General features: G+C 46.8%; 1 protein-coding gene across 1 annotated transcript in view; it reads right to left on the minus strand.

The window, feature by feature from the left end:
* Positions 1-298: 298 nt before the first annotated feature.
* Positions 299-19347, minus strand: part of LOC127589915 (protein shisa-8-like) — a 41027-nt gene continuing 21978 nt past the window's right edge. The window contains 2 exon segments of the mRNA XM_052049252.1: positions 299-2908; positions 4417-4533. Of these exon segments, the coding sequence (XP_051905212.1) occupies positions 2406-2908; positions 4417-4533 (620 nt within the window). The 3' untranslated portion in view covers positions 299-2405.

Below are 19347 nucleotides of genomic sequence, written 5' to 3' on the forward strand. Positions count from 1 at the left end.
TGCGTCGCTAGCAAGCGCATCCGCGCAAAATGTGTTTGACGCGCATCCCATTGATGCTTTTGTATTCCTGATCCCCCCCATCCCTCCCCCCCAGACCACCTCCTCATTCTCAGCGGATCCCTTGTTACAAAAGCGCGGCAGCCAGCGGCACTCCAACAGCTCCACTAACAGCTTTTTCGCATCTTCGAGTGGTACGGCGGCGTTGGCACGAGCGAGGCATTATATTGCTAATTTATTCTCTCGCATTAAAGTTTCACGATGCCGCTTCCATTCCCCCCCCCCCCCCCCTTCCCCCTCCCCCCCGCCTCTCCCGCACTTGTGTACGTTCGCGGCTCCTTCATACTGAGATGAAATTGCAGAATGCGGCTAACCGATGCGCGCCGGAAAGGCGTCGCTGCCCCACAAACGATCAGGTTCCAATCAGGAGTTGAACTCGAATGAAATGGTGAACTTTTTTTCTAGAATGACATTGAATATAGAAGAAATGTTGCCATAACTTCGACACAAATGGAGGATTTATTTATTTAGAGTTAAAAAAAAAATTATTTGCAGTCCAAATGCCATATTTTACTGTTCTCGTAAATCCGGTCATTATTTTCGATCAATGAATTGTTTTAGGGGATGCCCAGGATTCATAGTCGTCTTATTTAAGTCTTTCATTGGGTCCGTATTCAAACGTATACATCGCCAACTGTAGTTGAGATCTCAAAATCTAAGAAGAAATAACACGTCATTGTGAAATTACAACAAACTCGTGACTTATTTCATTTCTCATAAATTCAACGCCGTCGGATGAACGTATGGAGGATAGTTGGTGGGGCACGTTTGCGGGCTTCTTCCTCATCTATTTTCGAAACCTTCTCGTGATTTTAACATATCGCGTTGATGAAGAGGCTTCTGCGAAACGTGTGTGTTGCCCCCCCCCCCCTCCCCACCCCCGAACCACAATTCCGTTCCTCTTGAGCGATGCGCGTGGTTTATTGAAACAGTACAACACCTCCGGCTAGGTGATAAATTGAAGGTTTTGCATTGAGGCTTGCTCCACATGCATCATCATCGATTATATCGCAAAAGTCATTTGCGCCGTTTTACTCTCAAAGTGGGCGGGGGGGGGAGGGGGGGAGAAAGCACAACACACATCATTTGACGGGTGTGCTCGTTGTTCATTGTGGGCTTCAAATAAACACATTTAAAAAGAAAATATATATCGACTGCGTATTTTTCTGGCGTTCTCCATCCTGCCACCTGCTCGCCGTCTACTCAAACGGCGCCGTTAAGACGGAAAATATTTCAATGCCACTTTGACCGTTTTGTTGCACAGCAAAGCAATAATTGCCCAATACTCTGAAATATTAATGTTGTCCCGTCATCGCTCCTGCGGCCATTATTTGTGTAGTTAAAGGTCAATATTAGCAATTAAGTTTGAATAGTTTCCCATTGCACAGGCAATTAAAGTCGCAGCAGTAGAAACACACAATAAGGGCTTTTTTTTCGATTCCGGCGTGCATATCGTCTTCACGCGAGTGTGAACACATCGCCCTTTTCAACCTCTTTTGCTGACAAACTGGGGAAGTGACTTCAAAAAGATCTCGACGGGTGTTGTGTTTTTGCAGCCATTGTGGGGAACGTTCTGAAGTATGTTTGCTCTTCGCAGCGCCACGAGGGAGCTTGACTGGGATGCGCAAATCTGCCGCAACGGAGCTTTCTTGTTCTTGTGTGCGGTTTCCGAGGCTGTTGTGTGATGAGTTTGGGTTTGCGTTGTGGTCTCTGACGCTCCCGGGTAAACCCTTGGTCGTTTTCGACCAGTAGTCTGTGCCGTCGTTGTGGTCTGCAATCCCTCTCATCCTTTTATTTGCCCCCTGGAATAAAGCAAATAAGCCTCACCCCCCTCCTCTCTGCTACGAATCGCCAAGCCGATCTCTGACTCCACCTCGGGCCGGAGGGTGGTGGGAACTGACAACTTGATGGCATTGTCTCTGGTGATGGGAAGCTACAGTCTCGAGCGGGGGGTCAGTGGGGGGGCAAAACACTGCCCTGGCAGACTCGGATAGGACAAAAAAAAAATGGGTAGAGTGAGCTGGCACATGCAGGGTAAATAGAGCCTCGGCGTGTGATTTCCTCGTTGCGGAGCAACGGCGAGTCGCTAGCGTTCGAGGCGGGTGGGACGCAGCGGACTTGAGCGCTACGCCGCAACACCCTGAGAAGCCGATCGATTATTTACATCACGGCCGCCACGGCTTGCCCGCGCTCGACGATGATAAGGAAAATGCAGTCATTGAAAAAAAAAAAATTCTTATCATACACGATATTTGCCCGCCCCTCTTCCAGTTAAGCCGCGGATATAAAAGATATCAGGGCACGCCTTTTTTATTTTATTTTTTTTCCCTTCCGGACGTCTCGGCTGTTCAAACGGTGACCTCTGTTTTGCTGTTGGTCGGCAGTCCCTTGTGCTTGGGGTGCACGTGCGGCGAGTGGCCGTAACCCAGCGGCTGGGAGAAGAGCTCGGGCAGCGTCTCGATGCTGAACTGCCGTTTGTTGGAGTAGGCCTGGCGCCGGCTGTTGGGCTGGTGGTGCAGCGCTTGGTGACGCTGCTGCTGAATGGCGTGGTGATGCTGCGGCGGCTGAAGGACCACGTGCGAGGCGGCCGGCCGCTGGGCGTGGCCCTTGCTGGGGTCCCAAGCTTTGAAAGCCGAGCCCGACGTCAGCGGGTGGGTGTTGGTTTTGGAGATCTTGGGCTTGGGGATCTGGGAGGAGTTGATGGTAATGGCCAGCGGAGCGTGGATGTCGGGTGGCGGGAGGAAGGATTTCTCCTTCGGGTGGAAGTTGATTGGCTGGAAAGTCGGAGGAGACTGGCGGTGGGTGTAGTCCACCATCGGGTAGCTCTTGTAGAAGTCTCGGGGTGCCGTATCTGGACGAAGAGGACAGAGAGAACTCGGACGTGACTGCTCAGCTCTGCTCTTGTCTTACAACAGAAAGTGGCTATTAGATATTTTTATATTTGGATGTGATTTATAAATGCAAATCAAGAGATGATCAAATCAAGAGAAAATCGGATTTGTTGACTGTAAACGCAATGAGAGATAGGAACACGGTTACATGTGACCTTATATCTACATGCAATATTGTTTGTGTTGATTTGGATTGCAGAAAATATAGATAATATTCAGCATTAAAAAAAAAAATCAGGCATGACGTGACACATAACTAGGGATGGGCGAGTATCGATACCAAGTATCGGTATCGAGATGATACCGGCACTATTTTAAGCGATTGGGAAGTCATGGGTGATGCTGACACTGAAAGCCCCAAAATAATCAAATAAAATTAAAAATAGGACATTGAGTAAGTCTTCCTCGCCTGAAAATGACATCTTTCATTTTGGAACAATCAAGATGTGTTACAGATGTAATGAGTTCGCATTCTTGAACGTGAGTGAATAATCGTATCGGTAGGGGAAAAAAAAAAAAGTGAAACGCTTGAATCCTCGACAATCCGTTCATTAATTCTGATCTTTCCCTAACACGCGACTAATCTCTCGTCTAGGAAAAGATGGTGACAAGCACTTCGAAGAGAAACGAGCGACAAAACAAAATTAAAAAAAAAATTGGGTGAAGGAAGATGATGGAGGGAGTGTTGCACAAAACTGTTGGGAAATGAAAGTAGAACGGGTTCAGCATGTCATGTCGGATTAACGCGATTCTGCTGCTCGGTCATCACCACTGCAGTCCCTTTTCCCCCCCAACACACACACTCACACACACACACACACACACACACTCGCCTTAAGACACCATCAACCTTGTTTTCCCCCTTTATGAATAATTTGCTTCCTCAAGAAAAAAAGGTGTCGTCTTCCAGTTTCCCTGCGTACGAGTACGCTTGTAGTTTTGTGCGTTTTGCTCTGCTCTGTCACTAAGTAAAATGTATTTGTCGCGTTTCGGCGGAAATAGGAAGGATATATTTGTGGTGTAATATAAATGTGTTGAGAAAAGTGATTAGTATTAAATGATTCAACACCGTTCGTCTGTCTGGTTTTGTGGGGATTGGATTTTGTTTTTTTTGGAGTCATACCTCATGTCACTTTGTCCCATCTCTTTCTTTCTTTTTTTAAAATTGCCAATGCCGTTTCCGTTCATTCGCGAGCTGGCTTTTCTATTGAAAGAAAGGTCAGCTGTCAATAACTGTCAGCGCTCTAGTGGCTGAGCTCGAGACGGACGCGTAAGGCATCCATCGACATGCGCCGATACCGGTTGCAAATCGATGCCGGACTTCCCCCTGGTTTCATCATGCTAATGGACTATTAATGCAGTTCAATGTGATGCATAACCAGCTTCCCGATTATAAAAAGGAAAACCACCTACAGTGGAATAAGAAGCCGGTGATTAAATGCCCGGGTTTCGAGCGTGCGAGACTTACCGACACCCTTGAGTGAGGAATACTTGTTGAAACCGATTCCCAGGTTGTTATGCGGGTGAGACAAGGCCATGGCTGGACCCAGAGGAGACAGGGCTGCGTTATTCAAATGGTTATGATCTAAAAGAAACAGAGTGCGAGAGAGAGGAATGCCTGCGTTACAATTTGCCGGGAAATTGGGAAAAGAATGACAGAAAGTTCATGTAGCATCATATTAAAAAAAAAAAAACAATTTGTTGTGATTCTGCAAACCTTGTTGCTGCAAGAGTTGGGCTCTTTTGCCGGAGTGCACATAATGATTCTTTGAGGCTCGATATTTGTGCATGTGCGTCAGATTCATTACGTTATATTTCATCTTGAAATTCAAACGGATCTATTTATGCTGCCTCTGGAGGTGCAAATTACAAATATCACACACACGGACACACGTGATGAGTAAAACGACAACTCCCAAAGCTATGAAACGTCATCCTGACAGCGACGTGGACACGCATTTTATCCAGTTTGACCTTTTGAACTTGGCCGCTAATGTTCACCGCGGCCGTTCTCATCCGCTATTTTACAGCCACAGCAGGCATCTGTTAGCGCCGATAAAGCTCCCATCGAGTCCCCGCGTGCAACGTGCACATCACCGAGCACTCGGCAAACTCTTTGGTGAGCATTATGGGGCATACAATCGCTAAAAAGACACGGAGGGAGATCAGAACCGCACTAAAATGATCTGCGGTGTTGTACAGGTGGACCTACTGCAGAATACTGCGCTCCAAACAATTAAGAGTGGCCATCGATTCCCCAAAATGGATGTAAAAGCTTACTTTATTTCACATTTTGGCCAAATTCCGAGTTGTTTTGTACTTGCAAAGTGAGAGACAGACAACAACACGCAATTCCCCCGCTCGCGAAGCTTCTGTGCAGAGGAAATACAAATGAGTGCTCCCGGGCTGAATTTAATTGTCTTTGACTTTGGTGCACTCGAAGGTGCAGGCAGCAATCTGACGCGGGATTGAGAGTTTGAAACTCTGGTGGGGTTTTTTTTCCATATTTCTAAATAGAACTTGAAAAGAACCGTTGCTTTGCCCTGAGAGAAGGCAAACATATTTAACTTGTTTAATAAGTTCATTTCTTTTTAAATTCCAATTCATGTCTTTATCCGGTGATGTCATAAACCATTTGAGAATGTCATTAAAGCAATAGGTTGTAATCAGCAATGCACACTGTCTGCCCCCCCAACCTCCCCAAAACCTCAAGCCCTAACCGTAAACTCAATCTGAGCTACTACTAAACCTCCATTTTGTTCAACTCGGATGAAAGCATTTTTTTTTCGACTGAGGAAGTTGAAATAATTATTTCCAGGGTCTAACTATCACCATTGTAAAACTTTAAGAACTGTACAGGCCATATTTTGTGCATTTAAAAAACAAAACACTCCAGCTTTTTTTATTGAAGGAGATGAGTCATAAAGCGGATCTCATTTTTTTTTCACATTCTGATGTCCTATGCTTCTACTGCTAGTAAATCAAGACGGCTGTGTTCGCACCCACAACAGCGCAAAACGCCCCGTTTGCCATCACGCGTCAGCGGCAAATACCGAAACAAACTCAAGCACAACCTTGCGCTAATTTAGACCCTTTGCACCGGTCACGAAAATGGAGCCAGTCGACTTCACCCATGAATATTACGTGTAAATTATTCACAGAGTTCTCACGCCATGCGCTCGGTGACCATGCAATGTTCATGATGGAAGTTCTCGTAAAAGGGAACCTTGGAGGTTCTACTATATTCTCTGCGTTTACAGACTCGTAAACCTAACACCTGTGACCGCCAGCTCCACCGGAGGGAAGGAAATGATATGTGATGGCAACGGCGACTGATTGAATTGGAAGCACATCTTCACTTCCCCGTGTAATTGATATGCGGCGATGTCAACACTGTGGACAGACGGGCACGCTGAGCTGGGAGGCGCAACCGCGGGATGCCCGTTTTCTGTGTGCTTGTCGTCCGGCTGCTGCCACCTGCGCTTCCAAAATAAACATTTTAAAGAGCCGCTAATCGACCGCGGCAAACGCCCGACGACGTTGTCCGCGCCTGCAAGAGCAGGACTTTGACAACGCCGGTCGAGGGGAAATGTCCTACGTTCTCAAGCGTTCTTCGAGTGAGCCAGTCGTGGAAATCATGGAACTCACACGGAGGGAAAGATGAACAGAATCAGAGAGGGAGTTAGCCAAAGAGAGAGACTGCAGGGGGGAAAAAAAATCAACTAATTGATGGAAAGATCCTTGGCTCGTCTCCAGTTTGACCACAGGGCTGTTCCCAGCCACCAGAGAGCTCCCAGAGAGTCGGGTGCAGCCATGTACGGGTCCTTTTCGCTTTTCTGGCTCAGGTTCTGCCTTCTTTCTCTTGTATTTTTCATACATCTTGAATTATTTCACGACAACCGGTTTTGCAGCGGTGCACTTCAGTCAAGTCAAACTCAACGCTCGAGACGAGGCGCTAATGATTTGACTCCTCGATAAGCGCGGAGCGTGAAGTCATTTGATGTGTCCGTGTTATGACAAGCTGTTTTCCGCGCATGTCTATTTTACACATTTGCTTTATTGCACGCGCAAGTCGGGGGAGGACATTTTCAACATGTACCTGACACTCGCACCGTCAACATGGGACTTTAATTCATTAGGGGGATGCACAAAATTTGCCTTTGGAGTGCTTTTATGTTCATGTGAAAATAGAATTTGAATTATGGGGCATTCAAGTTGTGTGTGTGTGTGTGTGTGTGTGTGTGTGTGTGTGTGTGTGTGTGTAGGCCAGCAGGGCTCTGCATCAAAGTAGAGGACTGCTGGAAGGGCTTCTGCCAGCATCACTCTGACATAACTTTTTCTCACGGGCCGGCGGATCTGTCAGTCGGGAGCGCTGCGCCGCTGTGGGAGTGGTCAAAGATGATTTCAATCATCACCAATCAACGAGCCTCCTGTTTCTTTCCGATAAATGCGGCGCGAGTGTCGTGCACTGGAGTCTCGCGTCATAGCGGAATCAGACCTAATTGCGTAATTGAGTGTCCACCCATAGCTGTGCCAAATGGTAGGATGATTTAAAAACAAACAAACAAACAAATCCCAGTGCAATGATGGATGAGAAAGCAAAGCGTGGAGAGTCTCTTACTCTGAAATGGACTAGTCGGCTCAGTATTAAAATCAATAGATGGATGTTAGAGGGGTTTTGACCTTTGGAGGTTCAACTGTCGTTCGTAACATCCCATCTGTCCGCGTGAGAGGGAAAGATAGGGCAGAAAATCTACGACATTACACATCCATGCTGGGAATCCACTAAGAACTAAAAGGCTTTAAAATGCAACAAAATGTGTTGTGACTCAGACTTGCCTTCTGGCACATGTGCTCACTTAAATTAATAAAGCAGAAACTTGAGTATGTCTTGACCCCAAAACTGAGTTTGTGAGGATTGTAATGGTGGGTAATTTGGTGATTTTTAAAAAATGTATTAATTTTTTTAACAACCCCCTTGGAGCAAAGACATTCCTCCGGAAAGTTACCAAGCCCTTGTCCTTCACCCTAAAAAACCCCTCCAACTCTCTCCTGTATGGGATGCCTGGACTTGAAACCCTCTGATGTAAGATGCACGATGATGGCACGTGACTGACTTAATGAGTTTAACTCTTGTGTCGTGCGTTGGTTAGAAGGAGGTCACCTCACAACAACAAGGCTCCGGGTTTGAACCTCCCGGCCGGTTTTCATATTCCCAGAACCTCGTGCTCTTCCTGCAGGGGTTGCCCATCGGATCCTCCCACAGACATGCATGCGAGGTTAATTGGACATTGCTGCTTGCAGATGTTATTGTGTGTGTGTGTGTGTGCGTGTGTGTGTGTGTGAGACTGAAATCATGTTTTGTGATCTGTCCTGGCTGTACCTCCACCTCTGACCCGCTGTCAGCTGAGATAGACTGCAGTGCCATGCAAATGGTGCAGCGCAGCAAATGGATGGGAAGGAAAGATTATTATTTGAATCGTGTTCTCAAATGTATGCAAAATAGGACAGAAATTAATATGCGCTCCCGTTGCATGAGATGCATATTAAAGCCGAGGCATTGCTGGGAGGAAGTGGGCCCTGCGTTGCAATCTAGCCAAGTGGTGGCGGTATAAGATGTGGGCAGATGACAGCCATGAGTTACCCAAAAAAAAAAAAAAAATTAAATTAAATGTTACGAGCAGCAATGTGTTGTGTTGAATTTATTATATATTTTTAGCCCTGTTGTAACAATTTCATTGAGAGTTTGAAAGAAAGAAAAGCTGATCGATTGTATAAAATTCAAAACATTTTTTTTTAATTAATCAATTATTTAAGAAGGGCGGCCCGGTAGTCCAGTGGTTAGCACGTCGGCTTCACAGTGCAGAGGTACCAGGTTCGATTCCAGCTCCGGCCTCCCTGTGTGGAGTTTGCATGTTCTCCCCGGGCCTGCGTGGGTTTTCTCCGGGTGCTCCGGTTTCCTCCCACATTCCAAAAACATGCGTGGCAGGCTGATTGAACACTCCAAATTGTCCATAGGTGTGAGTGTGAGCGTGGATGGTTGTTCGTCTATGTGTGCCCTGCGATTGGCTGGCAACCGATTCAGCGTGTCCCCCGCCTACTGCCCGAAGACAGCTGGGATAGGCTCCAGCACCCCCCGCGACCCTAGAGAGGATCAAGCGGGTCGAAGATGAATGAATGAATTATTTAAGAAGGTGCAAGTACGGTATCCTAAACAAACATTGGAGTTCACTTGCTATATATTTTTGAAATTGCCATTGAACTGTTGTTACATTGAAATAAGACATTTGTTCATTCAAGAGTCTTGCTGGCGCACAATATTTCCTCCATGTTGATGTTCGGGCAGCATTGCCTCGAGTGAGACACGGAATAACTTGCGTAATTCAAAAGCTGAACTCGTAACCTGAAGAAGACCCCGAGTTGACCTAGCAAAGTGACATTTTTCTGCTTCTCTCCGTCTTATCTCGGCTTGCCATTGGATAAGATCCGTATTTCCACTATTCTTAATCCAGCCCCTATTCCCACTCTGTGTTCATTTCTATCAGTTTGTGAACCGTTGGAATGCGTCAGATCGTCAATTTACTCTCCCACTTTTCCTCCTTTTGCTCCATCCCTCCCCTGCCAGAACACAATTTGCAGGCTAACCGAGGGCGTATAACCCCCCCCATTATAGAGCGCAATAACTCGGGCTGCTTGTCCACTGAGCACCGTACATCATCCAAAGGCCCGCGATGCATAAAGAGTAAACAGAAGAGGGGGAAATAAACACAAGGCAACCTGCAGTAAAAAGGCAAAACGTGACATTATTGTTTAGGAAACCGCTTACACGTGACGTTGCCTTGTATTAATTCGCCGCTTATAATTTACAATCGATGGATGCGTTTGTCCGCGCCGTGTGCGAATGAATTCCCCACGCCGTTATTTCCCTTTTCGTGCTTTACAAATTGGTGCTTGGAGCGCGCCGGGCATCTGAAGTCTCTCTTGCCTCCTTCCAAGTCATTGTTAGTTGTCCATTATTCCTCCCGCTTACTCTCCTTTTCCTCTCTAATTGTTCATAAGTGAATCGCAATACGCCGACGCCTCTCTTCTCAAATTTCAATTTTTCCCAAAGATGTAATTCTCCATCATCCATCATCTGTTTGTTATATTTGTAAGCATGCTCATCTTTTTGAAATGTTCTGCGAGCGTCGCATGGAATATGTAACGTCTGTGCAGTGTTGTATAATCATCTGCGGCTCTGCATAACAGCTGCAGATAATTTTTTTTTGTTTTGTGTGGGGGGGGTGGGGGTAGGAAAAACCCACGTTACGCAACATGACTCTGCTTGGGTCCAAAATTCACAGGCCTCATTTGCCCCGATTAATTTGCCAGGAAGTACTTCTGATCAGAAAAAAAAAAAGATTCTAGAATCAATCTCTCAAAAATTGAATGAACTCGTCGCCTCAGCGTTTTTTTCCCACCTGGAACGTATTTAAACCCTTGCCGGACAAATCCCCTTTATAAGCACATGTGCGTGTATCCAACCGTCTGTCTACCTGTGGAACGAATTGATCATAAGCAACGGCGTCGCATGTAAGTCACACTGGAGCGGTGATTCCCTAAACCCTGGTGAAGTGATGAATTATTGAGCTAATCTGAGCTTTGAACTTGTTCTTTCATCACAAGGGCCAAGCAGACCCCGCAGCTTTTTCACTTGCGCACACACTCGCGCACATAACCCCCCCCGACTCAAAGGCTCCATCCCTTTCAGCTTGAATTTCTTTCATGTGCAGCTTGTTGAGTTTTTGGCCTCCTTCAGATGCGGCATATTTTGTACGGCAAAGAATTTTGCTGTCGATTGAAACATGTCGAGCATATCGCGATCCATCACGTCGTACGTGACACTGAACAGGTGGGGAATGTTTGCCGTTGAGATGTGCTGACTCGGCGGGTCTGTGTAGATTTAAAATATTTTTTTTTATGGGGGGGGGGGGGCTTGGAAGATGTACTGGGTGTTTATGCGTTCAGGAAAGGAATGCGGAGGAATTTCAGATTTCTATTTTCGGTGCACTTCATTTAAATTGCGACCGCTGTCAGACTTGCGAGGGATTCGTTGATTTGACTCATTTGATTGGCAACAGAGCGCCACGTCTGAGAAAAAAAAAACCAAGCAATCGGAGACAAACAGAAACCAGGACTGATGACGTGTCAATTGTTTCTCTTGCACTTGCAGACGCGCCAATTGCGAACACACCCTCGTGACTCGCGTTGCCCTTTTTGAGGTGGAGGGACCTCGGACAGCTGAGAGATTCCAGGGCGGACGCCGAATTAGCAACATTTGGACTTGGCAGCTAAGTGCGTTTCCTCCTTTTGAGCTTTTGATTTCACGTTGCCAAATATAGAAATTCAATAAAAAAAAAACCCAAACATTTTTTTAAAGTAACAGTCGATTACAAATAAGTTATAAGTTATAAGATATCCTTTATTTGTCCCACACTGGGGAAATTTGAGTCATACGTAGCAACCTATGCTACGTATGCTAGGCTAGCATTGCTTGCGCTGCTATTTTGGTGACGCTTGAAATGTGTTTCTGTGAATTTGCCCTAAGTAGCCAATAATACGTCGATGTGTATGTTGTCATTCTGAGATGGACTTTCTGGACATTTACAAACAAGATTAAGGTCACCCCCCCCCCCTCCCTCCCCTCAACCTTTTTTATGCAAAAGTAGGAAGCGGGGACTTGTTTATGAATTCCTTCAGACAGCAGAAAAGGCCATGGGGGTATGCGTATTAAATTCCCCATGAAAATTTCAAAACAGACCTTTGGGGGGCAACCAATGGATTACAATAAGGAAACGAAAGAAGTCTCATAAGAGGAAAAATAGAGCCATGACGACGGAGGAGGGTCACGGAGGGACAAAAGTGAAAAATGTAAATGATGTTGTACAGATTAGAAGCTTTTATTTACACACTCGCTCCTCGTAGTCTGGATAGCAATGAACACACAAATATACATCAGGCATTATGTGTCTTACTTGAAATGCCCCCCCCCCCCCCCCCCCCCCCCGCCCATTGTAGCGACCTGGCACTCGCAACGCTTTCAATCGTTCTGACTTCCCTCGTGTGTGTGTGTGTGTGTGCGCGCGCACGCGTCGTCATGAGTAGAAATGATGTCATCCATATTCTTGGGATGAACCGCAGTGGCTCCGCCGGCTGACTTTACAAAGGCCCATAAAACCCCCCCTGCGGCCGTTCACCACGCTCGCCCAGAACAACACTTGGCATTCGTAGGGGAAATACTCATTCATTCTATTGACAATTTGTAAGAATAATGCCTTTTTTTCTTTCTTTCTTTCTTTTACCAAACCGTGACTGCTTAATTAAGTGAAAAGCGGTTTCTGTCCAATATGCAGGGGAACCTTTTGCGGTCCTTCTTTTTTTTTTTTTACTTGCCGCTCCAAAGGTCACGGCACGCCCTTGAATAGCAGCCCGAATTCAAACTGCCAACCTCCGAACCGTGTGCCAGATGTGCTCAGCACTAGGTCACCGTGCCACCACACCATGATCAGTCATTCACAAAAAAAGAAACCAAAAAAAAAAAAAAAAACACCACCCACTCAACGCTCAGCCTTTGCCTCTGTCCCCTCTTTTTGGCTTAAGAGCCCGGCTTCATGTTTTCCAAGCATAAATCTCCCGCCGGTGTGTCCACCCACCATGTCTAACAGAGATTTATGCCGCATGCACACACACATCGTGTGTGGGCGAGATACGTCTGTATGTGTGCGAACACACGCCGCGGTTTGACCTTCAAATCTTCTCCCAGCCCCCGCTTACCACCTTCCCGCCCCCCCCCCCCCCCCTATATTTGATCCCCCATCTTGCGACTGCTTACCTTATTAACGGACCGGTCCGGGTTAGTGATGCAAAGGCCATTCGAGAATTGGCCGCGTTGCTTGGATGCGTTCCTGCGGATTTTACGTTCGCCGCAGTGTAGCTCGGAGGGAGAGGAAGCTCAAGGTCGCAAACGGCGGAAGATTTTGAAGGCAAATGGAAGTGAAATAAAGATCACGCCAACAAAATACGGTCAACGTTTCCGTTGCCGTCTTGTCTCGGAAGCACCTGCTCGCTTTGTCACCTTTTGCTTCATTAAAACTCTCCCATCATGTTTTTTTAATACCCCGCCTATAAATAAATGTCCACATGCACATATATCTCGATGATGCCCATCTGTTTCTCAGCCTGCCTTGCCCCCCCCCCCACCCCCCACACCCCCTCACTACCAAGGAAAGTGATTTGTGAATTCTGTCATCTGCTGCGCCGGGAAAAACGGAGAGAAGGATAAAAAAATGAGATGACATGTCTGGCGAGATAATTACACGTTCCCTCGTCTTCGTGCTGTACCAAAATAATCCGGCTCTCTAAAATATGTATTAGTCCCGTTTCAAAGAAGTCAAAAATGAGCTTTCATATACTTCACCTTGGTAATGAGGAGTTTATATTACTGTGGCGATTGGAGGTGGGGGGTTGCGGGGAATAGAAAATATCTCTAAAAAAATATATATCAAATGATGAAATATTTCTTGCCATCCCGAGTCTCATGACAAATGACTCCGTCGTCCGAAGTGTTTACCTGAGGAGTGCAAATAGTTTGGAAAGGGAGATGTAATCATCATAAACGAAGGCCCTTTTGTAATTATTCACCTTGATGACGGCAGCTTTGCCTCGCTCATAAATCCCCGATTGACACGCGCAGCTTTGGGAGACACGTAAAGAGAGAGATGAGCGACTATTAAAAGGGATCAGACGCACCTGCGCCCTTCTTCCCTTATTCAACTTGTCAAAATGTCCTGCAACGACAGCGGGGGGGGGGGGGGGGTGTCAATGCTTACGACATGCAAATGAAGGCGTCGTTGAAACGTTGTCGTCCTTTGTGCGAAAATGTCCTCTTCGCCCAACCGTTTCTCTTCATTTCCCACCATTGCGCATTCTTTTAGTCACAACATTTTCAACTTGATGAGAAAATCAAAAACCGGACGATCGGGTGGCCGCAGACCCTAACGCAAAACCAAAATGTCGCCCTCCTTTAAACACGTTGCGCAAGCAAGCGCAACGCTTTCCTGCTCACACATTAACAACGCGGCCCCGCCATACGACATGAACGGAAAGGAAAGCACGATATCAAACTTGATGAGTTTTCATCAACGCAACTCGATTTTTTTCTTTTTTTTTTTGTATTTGCGCCTGCCTCGAGATTCGCCGGAACATGACCCAGTGACATGCGCGCTTGCGCACGAAACGCCGTGTGAAAGACGTCAGCGGTTTCTCCATGCTTGACATTTCTGTTGCTCTGCAGCCAGCACATGGAAGTTGTCCACTGACATTTCTTTCTCTCCCCGCTCTCATTCGCTCTCTCTCTCTCTCTCTCTCTCTCTCTCTCTCTCTTTTCCTGGCCCCTCCCTTTCTCTTTCCCCTCACTCTCCACCTCTTCTCTACGGGTCACTCGTCCCCCCCTCTCTCACTGTCCTCTTTTTTCTTTATTTTCTGTTCCTTTGTTTTGTTATCCCTGCGATTGGCTTGCGAGCGGTTCAGGGTGTCCCCCGCCGACTGCCCGAAGACGGCCGGGATAGGCTGCGGCACCTCCTGCGACCCTCGTGAGGATTAAGCGGATCAGAAAATGGTTGGATGGATGTTGTGCTAGCTTTCTTTATTTCAATCTTTTTTTTTCCTATGTTTCTTTTTCTCTCGTTATTTTCTTCATTTTTGTTCCTTTCTATCTTTTTCTCCCCCCCCCCCCCCCACTCTCACCCGCTCCCTCGCTGCCTCTCTCAGCCTAATAAACAATTTTCAGACTTCCCACATGCAGCTTGCTCGTGTCATACCTTCTCACTTGGCGTTTCGTGTTTGATTCCCTGAATCCCACAATGCTTCTCACCTCATTGCCACCCTCTTGCCTCACACACACACGCACACATGCACAAACATATGCCCGTGAGTGTGTACTCATACCAATTTGACACCTCCATAATTCTTATTTTTACACCCTAATTCTCACCCCTCTTTCACACCCCCCCCTCACTTATTTGCTGTTCCTGTTTTCTTCCACCTGTGTCCTCTCAGAGCGTCCTGAAAATCCCGTTAAGCGGCGTTTCATCGGACGCCTCTGTTAGTTCTTGTCCCATTTTTCTCGATTCCCGCCGGCGCGAGTTCCTGCTCGGCGGCCAACGCTGGCCTCTCTCTTTGATTCCCCCATAATGCATTGTGATGGCCGTGTCAGGGCTCGCGCCTGATCTCACCGAAACTCTCCAGGAAACAAGCCGGGGATCAATAGTGCGGCGTCGCCACGGGAAAAGGTCTCCGCTCTCCGCTCTCTCCGTCTGTGTGATTATCTCTTTCTTTTAGGATATTTTTCTGCCGTCATGTAATTCTTTTACAAGTTCAACCCTTTGCGCTCCACATAGAAAATGCCACTGAGCCGCCACCTACCAGCGGCTTCGTTCATTTGGGACAATCGCAGAAAAGTATGAACATCATGAAGCTTGTTTTTGGAAGTGACAAAAAGCTTGGAAACATTGCGTGAAGAGTCTGGCGACCGGGCGCGTCTCACAAAAAGGCAGTCATGTGTAGCGGAGCATCCTTTTGGGAGCAGAGAAAAAGCAGCGGCAAACGCGTTAGTGTGTACTCAGGTGGCCCTCGAGGAAAAAAACAAAACTCTTGAAAAATATCCCAACATTGAGATATACTTGCCAGGTCTGATGACGGGAGGGGGTGGGGGGGTGGGGTACTTTCAGGGTAACGTTTCCCCTTGGAAGAAAGCAATCCAATGTGGACACTTCGCACACTGAGCGGTTAGCTTTTTTTTAGTTCAACATGATGATGATGATGATGATGTCTGTGAAAAAGCCATTTTATGTCGTGACAGTCCTGCTTGAATAACACTGAAGTTGATTAAAGCTAAAATATGTGTCAATGTGGGCGGCCCGGTAGTCCAGTGGTTAGCATGTCAGCTTCACAGTGCAGAGGTACCGGGTTCGATTCCAGCTCCGGCCTCCCTGTGTGGAGTTTGCATGTTCTCCCCCGGGCCTGCGTGGGTTTTCTCCGGGTGCTCCGGTTTCCTCCCACATTCCAAAAAACATGCATGGCAAGCTGATTGAACACACACAAAAAAATTGCCCCTCGGTGTGGGTGTGAGCGTGGATGGTTGTTCGTCTATGTGTGCCCTGCGATTGGCTGGCAACCGATTCAGGGTGTCCCCCGCCTACTGCCGGGAGACAGCTGGGATAGGCTCCAGCACCCCCCGCGACCCTAGTGAGGATCAAGCGGTACGGAAGATGAATGAATGAATGAATGAATATGTGTCAATGTTGTCCTAAAGTAACTTGGTGGATAACTGGAACTGAATAGAACACTGGCTTGGAATAATACGGGTCTAATACGGGAATAATACGGGTCTGCGTTGCCACGCACGGTGAATTATTACATTGCCGATGAAAGATATTTATTCACACGGAGGTGCTGGAACTATTTCGATGATTCGTAGATTAGATGCGACTATTCATTCCCCCGTTCTGGTTACTTTGGAGGAATAGAAGGTTCGCTGGATACGATGATCGTTGCTCAATCCCAAACTCAAGTTTCAAGTAGAACATCGATACAGTTGAGTCATTTCACACGTCATTTATTTCTTGAGTTTAATTTAAATTGTTTTTATAGGATATGCTTGACTGCAGTGTTCCCCCCCTATTTTCTCTTACTATTTAGCCGAACTTGATAAATTCTACCATGAACCTTCAAAGGGCAAATCTTGAATCCAGGGTGGGGGGGCGGGGGGGTTCTGCATCCCACTGTGTGTCGGCCTACGATTTAATGCTGCGGAAATGAAACATACAATTAGTCACTCTGTCTGCCTCAAAGTCTTGGCTCCCTGCTTCGACCCGCAGAACCCCCCCCCCCCAACCCCCAACCCCCACCCGCATCTCCGCCATCGCTCTGCGTAGGCCTTGTGTTCTACGTACAGTTCAACGCGCGTCTTAAAAAGCAGCCTGTCGGTCGGTGCTCTCGAAAGCCCGTGGCTGTCACACAGCACATCGGCTGTCATAACAGACCTGACTCTCTCCCCCCCCACCCCCCACCCCCATCCGAGGTTCACGCATGGCTGAGTGTGATTAGGTTAAACACGCTCGCTGAGATGATGTGATGTGATGTCGCCGCGTGCGTGTGCCCGACAGATACGGAAGCGAGAGGGAGAGCGGTTTGCGCGTTGGCGTCGCACGCGTCTGCCGATTGCGGTTCCTTTGTCCCCGCCCCCCAGCCACAAAATCGGGCACACCTGCCGAGGAAACTTTCTGTACGTATTTTCTTGAAACCAAATGTAGGGCACTGCTCTCGTTGTGGTTCATTCGCCTGACTTGGCTTGATTTCTCCCTCAGTGTTTGTCTGGCTCCGTACGCCATGATTGACTGGCGACCAGTACAAGGTGTTTGAGAACTGGGACAGACCCTTTGGGGGGGTGGGGGGGTAAGCGGTTGCAGGAAATGGATAGACTCTTACCTGGGAGGTTGTTTGTATTTCCTGTGTCTTGAGTTTCTGTCAGAGTCCCGCCTTCCTGCACTTTCTCAATGTCCAGTCATTGGCGAGCTTTTTCGTCACTATTCGCACAATCGTTGGATGTAGTACATTTTCATCATTATATGCAGCACCATTTGCTCTCCGTGAGGTCACTCAACTGCACAATTTGCTCCCTATTTGTGTGCCGAGATGAAAGTCTTTGGCAAAAGGCGGTCCAGCATTTTCCATATTGCCTTTCCCCAAAATCAACGAGGCAAGGTTATTCGAGGCATGTATGCTTCCTCGTTTTAGCTTATGGCATTAGCGCTGAGCTCATTTCATCGTGAGCCGTGAAAAGCTGGCACTTTTATTATTCTTAATACTATTTACTCATCGCAAATTGGCAAATGATTCACGGCGCGGCAACGAAGCCAAGTAATATTTGACTGGAATCAAATTGAAACGTCACCTCACCGATATGAGGATGAAATGCAAGTCATTCTTTGTTATGGTACCTTTTCAACTATTTAGGAAAAAAAATCCTTCTTTATATACATACACATATACACTAATAAAAATATTGGGGAGCTAAATATAAGTAAAATAAAACTAGTATAATCCCTAAAAAATGTCTTATTATTATATATTATATAATAATAATAATGCATAGTGTTTTTGTAATGATTTCTGCATATTTTGTGCCAATCCAATAAAAACATCCTTTTATTTTTTTGGAATCCCCCTTCAATGTGCTCGCCTTCCCTTTTACTCTTCATCATCCGGCGTTCCTGCAAGTCAGCACATCGGCCACCCTCGGCCTGATGCGTTCAGCGGGAAGTCGTTGAGCGGGGTTATGGCTCATTATGGCTTGATAATGATGCCAAAATGGAGCGCCATCCCGCCCTTTCCCTCCATAACATTAACACTATCAGTAGGCCTGCAGCAGTCGGGGGATAATCCTGACATTTTAATGTATCGCCACATGCTGCATTGTTCAGTAGCTCATATCGGCGGCCACGCACGCATGCGCACACACACACACACACACACACCCCTTTACATGCGGTCTCGGCCCTGACACGGATCGCCTGCCTGCACGTGCAGCATGCAGGGACATAATTCAGAATTACCTCTACCGCACACTACTGAAACGCTCTCTTGCGCCCGACTAAAATGCTCTCTCACACACACACCACTAAAATCCTCTTACACATCATACCGCTTGTTTAATATACTGAAATGGGATGACATACGATACTGAAATTTGCATTTCAGCAGTGGCTATGAGAATGTTTCAGTTGCGTGCAGAAACGTATTTCAGTATTCGTATGAGAGCCTTTCAGTAGTTCCATCAGAGTGTGAAAAGGTGAGATTCGCGTTTCTGCTTCACTGAAAATTTTTTTTGTTCAATTTACTTGATTTTATTTTGTCAAGTGGCTGCACCAAATAAAATCATCTGGCCCCAGATAGATATTTTTTTTTCCAGGTAGAATACGCATCCAATTAGAAAATGTACCTGGATCCAGAAGATTTTATTTGGTGCGGCCTCTTAACACAAACTATCTTCAGGATATACACACATGCGGTATAGGAAGGGGTACACACAAACATGATATCTTCATTCAGTTGATGGCAAATGTGTCCTCTCTGCTGTCATTTGTCTCTATTGAGCTTCGATTGTCCACATTCTATCATTACTTGTCAGAGGGTGTGTGGGAGGCGGTACTGTCTATACTGCATGATGTGTGTGTGTGTGTGTGTGTGTAGCCGGCCCTGGAGAGGCGTCGAGCGTCCTTGACATGAGTGAGGAAAATAGTCTGTCAATGGTCTCACACCTTGGCACACACAATGTCATGTATTTTCACTCCACATCCAA

Source organism: Hippocampus zosterae, chromosome 17, assembly GCF_025434085.1.
Source record: "Hippocampus zosterae strain Florida chromosome 17, ASM2543408v3, whole genome shotgun sequence".
Taxonomy (NCBI): Eukaryota; Metazoa; Chordata; class Actinopteri; order Syngnathiformes; family Syngnathidae; genus Hippocampus; species Hippocampus zosterae.